General features: G+C 33.0%; 1 protein-coding gene across 1 annotated transcript; it reads left to right on the plus strand.

The window, feature by feature from the left end:
• The first annotated feature begins 3,469 nt into the window (after positions 1-3,469).
• Positions 3,470-6,887, plus strand: LOC7473146 (uncharacterized). The gene is made up of 4 exons (XM_024604985.2): positions 3,470-3,703; positions 4,914-5,537; positions 5,746-5,921; positions 6,223-6,887. The coding sequence occupies exons 1-4, from the start codon at positions 3,612-3,614 to the stop codon at positions 6,819-6,821; spliced, it is 1,491 nt and encodes a 496-aa protein (XP_024460753.1). The 5' UTR covers positions 3,470-3,611; the 3' UTR covers positions 6,822-6,887.
• The last annotated feature ends 2,873 nt before the right edge of the window (positions 6,888-9,760 follow it).

Consider the following 9,760-nt stretch of genomic DNA (forward strand, 5'->3'; position numbering starts at 1 on the left):
TTATTTGCTTTCTATAAGATTTTTCATTGATTTTGAAAATGATCCCAGCTATATCAAATTTTTTTATTTGCTGTTCTTTATTAAATTTAGCTTTTCAAAATAAATTTGTGAGAGTAATTATTCACGAATTTTAATCTAATTTTAATCTCAAGAGAAGCTGTAAGAAAAAAAAATCCTTATACATTGCCTATTCAAGAACAAATTATAATGAAAAGTAACTTACTTTTTATACACAGTTAAAACTGTATCAATTAAAATTTAATGGAATCAATCGTATGATATATCAAATTTAGCCGTTGTCAGTGCTTTATAAGAATAAGATGTCCGGCCCCACATTTGCTTATTTTTTCAACAACCCATGATGCAAGATTGCAGACTTATCATCGATCATGTGGTTTCCATGGCAGAGAGGTGGCCACACTCCCACGTTTTCACTTAGCAAACTGTGGATTGCTTTTATTTATGATTCTTGGTGAATCCGACAAAGATTGGGGTCCATACCCCACGTGGGCTTGAATGGACTTTAAAGCCCACGTGGGGGAGACGAGCTCTGTCCAATCCAGGTAATTTCCACTTTCTTGTGAAGTGACATGTGGTGGTGACTGTACTACAGCATTCATTTTTCCTTAATTCGATATCAAAGTCTAAACTTAGAATTTATTAACATTTTTTTGTCCATATTTTTATTTTTTCTTGTCTTAGAATTTTTGTGTATACATTCCATAGGTACCGGGTCTAAAATCACATGGATTATTTCAAGTTAATTCAGATTAATTTGATTTTTTTTTAATTTTAATATATATAATTAAAAAATTAAAAATTATTTTATATAAATATAAACTATATATAACTATCTCAGTTCTATGTGTATGTGTATATATATATCTCATAAAATATTAAGAAATAACCCATGTGAATATATAGTTATTCCATGTAGAAATATTTTATAAAGATATAAGCTATATAAAAAATATATGAGACCAATTATTGATAAATTAACTTCACAATTTTTGAATTTATTAAAAAATATAAAAAAAAATCAGGTCACTCGCATTTTACCGGGCTAATTGGAAGCCCGAGTTTAGACCATTTAAAACCTAGTCAAGATCCTGAATTATTAAAATTCAGAGTTAACCTATCATATCAGTCAAGTTTTATTTCAATGAGACATACTATGAAATATTTAATTTTCAATTATATCATTTATTAAAATTATGTTTATTAAACTTTGTAAAAAAAAGTTGAAAAGGACACAAGAAATTATTATGTTTTTGGATGGTTGACATTATGTTTATCATGTTTTTTAAATTTTTATAAAACAATCATAGAGGATAAACAAATTGGGAGGGGTGGAGTATTAATTTTGGGTTGCCATGTCAGATGATCAATTGGCTTGAATTCATTGAACCAGACCTTGATGTCCAATGACAGCTCTTTCCCTCTTGTAGAGGGATTCATGAACTTAAACGTGTCTCGGTAATTTGAGATAGACTCTAATCTATATTTTTAATTAAGGAATAAGAAAGATACTCTAGAAGTCTGCTTCCTTGTACTGCACGTGTAATTTCTTGACACGTGATAGAACAATCATGTCAACGAAGCTAAACAAAAATGGCTACCCACAACTGCCGTGGGCTCGTGATCTGGATTGGAATATTTTGACTTAAATTAATAGGAATGATATATATATATATATATATATATATATATATATATATATATATATATATATAATTAATTAATTAATTAAAAAAAAAGGGGGCTGTATATGATCCAGCTTCGGCAATCGGCATGAATAGTAAAGAGATTCCAGAAAGTAGGTCCGTGACTTCATCGGAGGCCTTGGGGGTTATTATTCTTTCAGCCCATGGCCTGTCACTGGCAGAAAATAATAGATGCCATTCTGGTCTATATTAGTTTAGTTACTAGTTTTATACTTTTATCTCCAATGCTATGTCACGGGTTGAATTCTAAATTGATTTCGAATATAATAAAATAATATATTAATATTATTTTTAAAGATAAATTCCAACAATCTCTTTGAAAGATTATAAATTAAAAAAATAACTACTATTTAAGGTGAACTAAAAATAATTTTTATAAAGAGAGGGGTATTAATTAAATATTAAATAAAATATAATGCAAAGGAAAAAGATAAATAAAAAGAGAATGTATTAATTCAAATAAAAAACACAAAGGAGGTCAGGCGGGTAGGCTAGGCCCGTGTACCTGGTCAGCGACCTAATAGCCTATACACGCTTAGATTGATTTTTTTTTATGGAGCATTGTTTCTTCTAGTTTGTTTTACACGGACGACGGGCCATCTCATTCTTTACAATATTTTTCGGTCACTTCTAGTGATTTGTAAATTGGGTTTCAAGTTTTGGAATTCCAAAACCCTATTTTTAGTTTTTTAACTTGAAATTATGAATACATTATGCAAATATAAATATAATTTCTTTAAAGCATTATAAAGTTAAAAAATTAAAAAGAAATAACTACTTGAAAAAAAAAAGCTAAACAATTTTAAAAATAAAGAAACAATAGTATGCAGTAAAATCTAAATAAAAAAAATCATGCAAAATAGAAAAAACACAAATAAAAACACAAAAAAAAAAGGACTAGCCTGGCCAACCCAAGAGTTTAGACACCTGTGTGCCTAGAAGCCTAGATTGACACGACAAGGCTTGTTTGAATTTTTTTTGGCTGGCCATTCATTATTTTTTTAAGAAAAATAAAAAACAAATGATACATCATTTACGATCCCAGTTTCCGATCATTAAAGAGAAGGTTGAAAAATCAGGTTACACTTTTTAGGACAATATGTTTTTAGTTTTCAACTTATTTTTCAACTATAAAAAAAAAGGTTTGAAATCATACAAGTAAGAAGTCATTTTACACTAGCAATGAAAGTAAATATACACATTTCTTGTTTCTTAGATTAAGATTTTGCATGCATGCATGCATGTGAATGAGCAATGGTCTATAAAAACCGCTAGGTTTAAATAGCTCTCCCATCAATGCATATATGTAGTAATAATATGACATCGTTACTACAAAGTATTCTTAACTAAATAAAAAAACATGTTACATGCATGGATAGAAACATTGTACCAATTAATTTGATTTTTCTCTTTTTTACAATTTCTCGAAAGCTAATTTTGCATAATATTGTCACCAATCAGTTATTGGATTATTAATTAGTGATATTCACTTGCTTAATATAAGAAATACCCATTCGATAATGCATGATTTGATTTTGTTTGAAAAATAAAAATTAACATTACTCTTTTCCAACACACAGAGAAAACCTCCAATATTTAAAACAAACAGTACGATAAAACGTTGGCAAGTCTGTGTCATCAGTTTTTATGTAATATTTTTATTTGGTGACATGTTTGAGTCATCTGTTCGAAGAAGATTTGAATATTCCATTTTTACCTTATTGATTTTTTTTCCCGAGTATAAATATTGGCTTTAGCTGGCTCTTATAGACTGTAAAGTAAAGGGAAGTTTGTTAACTGGGGTCCCAGATCCGCCATAGTTGCTAACGATTTATTACTATTCCTCTTTTATAGGAAGTCAACGGCTCTATCGAGGTTTCTTGATTGATGGGCCTTAAACGGACCCCTTACAGATTTGGTTCTTCTTCCCTTCGAGCGCCATTCAAGTCTTTGATTCCCAGAACTATTGATGCCATGAAGTAAGTTTTTTTTTATACTACTGCTGATTGGTTTTCATCAAGAAATCTAATCTTGCTTTTTTTGGTTTCGTTTTTTTAGTTTTCTGGTTCAGTGATTGTTTTGTTAATAGTCAATGTTGATTATATTTATTGCTTTTTTCTTGATATTTAGAAAGAATTTAATGGGGTTTTGTTAGGACTCTTTAGAGATCATAGAGCAGAGTAGCTCTGGTGATTGGTCAAACGATGCATGGTAGCAATTTTGTTTGTTAATTTCATCAAAGGCTTAGTTTTGTTATTCTTCTCTGATGAAATAGGTTTTGTTCATGGATAGTGTGATGTAGATTCAATATTGAGACATATGGTTGCCGTTTTGTGAATGGTCTTCGGAAAGTGTGGAAGTTCAACAGTCCTGTTCTTAGATAGTGGGGTGCCTATTTTGTATGTAAATTGTTGATATTGATCCCTTGTTTAATTTGTTACTAACCAGCAGTTAGTAACAAATTTCCCTAGTATTTTCCGACAGGTAGGTTTTGAATTGCTTATTTAAAGACGCTTGTCGTTGTTGGTGTACCTGCTTCTCAAACATTTGTGGTTGTAGAGAAATTGTTGTTCACTATGAATGCATCCTGCTTGTCTCTTTCTGATTTTGATTTAGGCGTTGAGGTTAATCACAACTCCTTCGCAAACTGGGATTCATTCCATGTTATTACTAGGTTGCTTGTCCTTGGTTGACCCTTAGCATCGTGCTGTGTATCATTTTTTGGGTGTACTTGCAGAAGGTAGAGATTGTAGGAAAATTTCAAATCTTCTGTTGATGCATTGAAGATGTGTTTCTATTTATAATTGTTGAGCCCATCATTTAGTAAACTCAGTCCTGTGGTTTACAAATTTCAAAACCATTTAGATTGTAGATTTTAAATGAATTCAATACCATTAGATGAGTACTCGTCAAAGAAGTTAGAATTATAGATTGTAAATGAGTTCATTGCCAGTCCCACATGTTACTCAACTTAGATTCAGTATGATCTCTGGGGTGACTATACATCATTTGATGGATTGTCGATTGTACATGTTCTCATAGATATTAATGCTAATATCTTCCTGTGCCTGAAGCATAACCCCTTAGAATGTCATTTTTTATAGTCAATCGAATGTCCTTTTGGAAAAGTTTTACTCAAGTGTATTGATTCTATCTTTTGTATTCTGGCAATATGTTTGCTTTTCACAGAGGAAGAAAGATTTTGGGGGTTTCTCTTTCTATCTTTCTTATAAACATGGCTGCTATAATGGAGCGCGCTGATGAAAATCTCCTTCCTGCTGTTTATAAAGAAGTTAGTGAAGCTTTTAATGCTGGACCATCTGATCTGGGGTATCTTACTTTCATAAGGAACTTTGTGCAGGGACTGTCATCACCATTGGCAGGTATTTTAGTTATAAACCATGCCCGTCCCACGGTTCTTGCAATGGGAACTTTGTGTTGGGCCTTATCAACTGCTGCGGTGGGTGCAAGCCAGCATTTCTCGCAAGCTGCATTCTGGAGAGCAGTAAATGGCTTTGGACTGGCAATTGTAATACCAGCATTGCAATCTTTCATTGCTGATAGCTATCAGGATGGTGTGAGGGGTACTGGATTTGGATTGCTAAGCTTTATTGGTAACTTGGGTGGTATAGGTGGTGGTGTTCTGGCAACAGTTATGGCTGGTCAGCAGTATTGGGGTGTACAAGGATGGCGTTTTGCCTTCATCATGATGGCATCATTGAGTTTACTAATAGGGTTACTTGTTTTCTTATTTGTGGTTGATCCAAGGAAAACAATTGGTGTCAACCGTGACACCAGTGAGAATTTTGAAAGGTGCCTATCACTTTCTTGAGACTATTTAGTTTCTTCACCTGCTTTGCTTATCGTAATTTACATTTAATCAAAATTTCATTTCAACTTAAAAATAAAAGTACAGCCTGTTGTAATTGAACCTTCTTTCAATTTTCTGTGTAAATAGGTGATGGGGAAGTCAATGTCTCTGATTCTTTTGGTTTGGTAATTCAGCTTCTTTTTGCTGCAGAGATGAACTGGTAGAAAAGGGAAATTCTTATGAATTATCAATTTGGACAGAGTCCTGGACAGCAACAAAAGCCGTTATGAAAGTGAAAACATTTCAGATAATTGTCCTGCAGGGCATTGTTGGTTCCCTGCCATGGACTGCAATGGTGTTTTTTACCATGTGGTTTGAACTGATTGGTAAGTACATTCCAATTTTATTTCACTCCAAACTGTATTTTCATCAGAAATACATTGAAATTGCTGATGATATGCTACCATTGCATCATTCATCAAAATTGAGTGCCATGATGAAATTCACCTGTTTCGTTATGCAATGAGGGAGCCAATTGCTATCACTATATTGTCGCCCCTCCTTTCATGTAGTTTTGAAATGGTGTAGGGAATCTATTGCAATAGGATAATTACTCCAGAACATTCAATAATAACAGATTGGCTGTTTCCCATTGTCTCATTATAATGCCATGGTCTCAACTTTCAGGTTTTAATCATAACAAAACAGCAGCTCTCCTAAGTTTCTTTGCTGTTGGGTGTTCATTGGGGTCCCTCCTTGGTGGCATAATAGCTGATCGAATGTCACATATTTACCCTCACTCTGGCCGTATCATGTGTGCCCAGTTCAGTGCCTTCATGGGCATCCCATTCTCTTGGTTTCTTCTCAAAGTGATTCCACAATCAGTAAGCAGCTATTCCACCTTTGCTGTTACCCTTTTCATGATGGGCCTAACAATCAGCTGGAATGGTACTGCTGTCAATGCCCCAATATTCGCTGAGGTGGTGCCTGTAAAACACCGGACTATGATTTATGCATATGATCGTGCTTTTGAAGGATCGTTCTCTTCTTTTGCGGCTCCATTGGTCGGAATCCTTTCAGAGCAGATGTTTGGTTATGATTCAAAGTCTGTTGATCCAATTAAAGGTTCTGTACGAGAAGCTTCTGCACTGTCTAAAGGGCTTCTTTCGATGATGGCAATTCCATTTGGTTTGTGTTGCTTGTTTTACACTCCATTGTATAGATATTTTAGGCAAGACCGTGAAAATGCAAGAATGGCGGGTTCAAAAGCATTAGAGATCATGTAAGAAGCCTTTTCAGAATTTCCACCATGCAACATTTTTTCATGAAGCGTTTTTTTCGAGGATTCATAATTCTGTGCACTTCACTTGAAGCGTATCGACATGGCTTTTGACTGCAGCACGTAGGTGGCTGGGTGCTGGTAGTTGTATGACCAATTTTCTTGATGATTGACCTTTTTTGAGCTCCAACTAGATGGGTGTCCCGTGGCGCCAATTGTTTTTTCCATTGTAAATAAGGAAAGCCAAGGCAACGCAAGCATTCTTAACGAAAAAAAAAAACCGAACTGGGTCATTGACTTTATTCGAGTCAATAAACTAGCATAGTTTTGATCTTGGAATTAAAAAATGAAAAAATTAGCAAGTTAAAAAAAGAAAAACCGATAACTGGGTCATTGATTTTATTCGAGTCAATAAACTAGCATAGTTTTGATATAGAAATTAAAAATTGAAAAAAAATATCGAGTAAAGAAAATCTTGAATCTATCTAAGTTAATACTTAAAATTCACGACTTAAAGTTATGTCAACCTATTAATCATATGACTATGAGCATATGATTAAGATAATCAAATATAAGGGAATCGAAAAAAAAACATGAAGATTAATTTTTAATAAATCAAATATTGAAAGATGAGATTTTTTTTTTCATAAAGAACCTAAAAAAAGATTGAAGTCAATCCTTGTTAATATTTAAACCCCATTGAAGGTAAATCCAAAAAAATAATGAAATAAAATTCTCAATCATAAAACATTAAGGGATGAAATTTGAAAGAAAAAAAAAAGCAATACAAAAAAGAACCAAAACAAAAGAAAGAGCAATAAAAAGAAAGCAGATAAAAGTTGACCAAAAATAAATCGAAATAAAATGTTGAGTATGGATGACAATGAGTATCTATGTGTCTGATTTTTTAATATTTATACCCTACCCGTTACCCACATGATAAAAAATATAAATATCCATAAATTAACTAATATTTAAATTTGAAGCATGTGCGTGTATGTTAAATTATTAAAATATAAAATAGTGTGTGTGTGTGTTTTATATCAATATCAAAATGTATATATATCACATTGTATTAAAAAAAATCAAGATGCTCTCCAATATATTTGTATAATATAAATATATATTTTTGGCTTAGGATCAAGTGGATTTTGAGTATGTTTTAATAATATTTATACCTTATTTATTACTCACCCATTGGGTAAGGTAATCATCTGAAAAACACCAACTCGTTCGGGGCGGGTCGAGGTGACATTTATTAGGTTCAGATTAAATTGTAATTTTTAATGTTGAGGGATGAAATTGAAAACAAAATAGAATTAGAAAAATACTAAAAATAAAATAAATAACAATTAAAAAAATAAAGACTAAATTTAAGATAAAAATAAATGAAATTAAATTATTATGGATGAAATTGGAAAAAAAACTAACCTACAAAAGATTTAAAAAAAATAGATAAAAAGCAAATGAATGAAGTCCAAATTTAAAATGAAAACTAAATGATTTGGAAAAAATTGGAAACGAAAATTAACCTACAAAAATTAAAAAAAAAACAAAATAGATGAAAGTTAAAAGAATAAGGACCACATTGTATTTACAAAACAAATGAAAGGAAGCTTGTGTACTTTGTCAAAGAGAGGAGAGAGAGAAGGGGGAGGAGGAGAAAAAAAGTCTATAGGGCTCCATTCGTTTGTCGTCGTCATGCATACCACTTCCTAAAAGATCTCGATGCACTGCTTCAAACGCTGCCACGAAAGATGGTATTTGACTGGGAAGGAGCCCGCACGCGCTGGCCAAAAGGGCACGAGTTCCTCCCACCGCACTCGCCAATAATTTTTTTTTAAAATATATTTTACATGTCAAAAGATCTAATTGCCTTAACTCGAATTGACAATTACAGAAAAGCTAGATGGAAATGACAAAAACACCCCTGGACCTAAGTAAAAGAAAAACAAAAATGCAAGGGTATTTAAGTAACTACAATGTTAATAAAATTAAAAAAAAAAACAAAATAACCCCTTGCCCCCAGGTTGTATTTTTTGTTTTTAAAAGGTAGATTAATAATTTAACTGTTCAATAAAAATATGAAGATATCAATTTATCCGTAAACAAACTAGTAATGCCAATTGAACCCATAAAAAGATTATTTTGGCTCCCAAGCCCAGCCCTTTCCTTACAAGTGTAGAGGGCAAAATCATCAGTAATAATCTTCTACAGTGCACTGAGCCTTGCTCCATAGTGAAAGATGGATGGGGTTTTTTATTATTATTATTATTATTATTAATGAGAACTGCTTTTCATAACTAAGCTTGTGTTCTCAATGGTTTGTGTGATTTGATGCTATCTATTTAGGTACAATATACACCATTCACCAAAGTATTACTCCTCTGTTAGGAAACGGAAGAAATGATACATTAGAATGAGTTTGGTGCACTCGCATGCACCACCCCAGATCATCAAGGCTGTTCTACGTTGCTGATGAACACTTGAACAACTTGATCATCCATCTGTGTTTTTTGAATTGCTAACGTCCAAATTGAGGCGTCAGATTGTTGATTAGCCACGACACATGGGAAAAGAGACAGGTAAAGCTATCTAATTAGGTGTGCAGGAACCCGAAGTTGATGGTTACATAATGATTCCAAAGGAGCCAATGAGATTGACCTGAGCTTCCAGCAAAGTGCAAATATGTGGTCCTCCAAACCCACGCAAGTGCATTTAAGACTGCATCAACGACAGGTAAAGCAAGTCCAAACATCTCCTTAAATAATCCAAGGAAGCCACCTTCGATTGGATTTTACAAAGATTACCAGATATGAACGGACGAGAAGTATTTCCATAACCAGATATGACAGTGAAATAATACAATGAGAGGTCCGATAATTCACGCTTGAGCGCGCGCATGGAGACCGAGACAGAACGTTAATTCCCTAAGCCATGCGCAAA

Source organism: Populus trichocarpa, chromosome 7, assembly GCF_000002775.5.
Source record: "Populus trichocarpa isolate Nisqually-1 chromosome 7, P.trichocarpa_v4.1, whole genome shotgun sequence".
NCBI lineage: Eukaryota > Viridiplantae > Streptophyta > Magnoliopsida > Malpighiales > Salicaceae > Populus > Populus trichocarpa.

Coding starts and splice junctions, on each gene's coding strand:
- LOC7473146 (XM_024604985.2), top strand. CDS start 3,612: ATGGGCCTTAAACGGACCCCTTACAGATTTGGTTCTTCTTCCCTTCGA. Junction 3,704..4,913: donor AGAACTATTGATGCCATGAA/GTAAGTTTTTTT, acceptor TGCTTTTCACAG/AGGAAGAAAGATTTTGGGGG. Junction 5,922..6,222: donor CATGTGGTTTGAACTGATTG/GTAAGTACATTC, acceptor CTCAACTTTCAG/GTTTTAATCATAACAAAACA.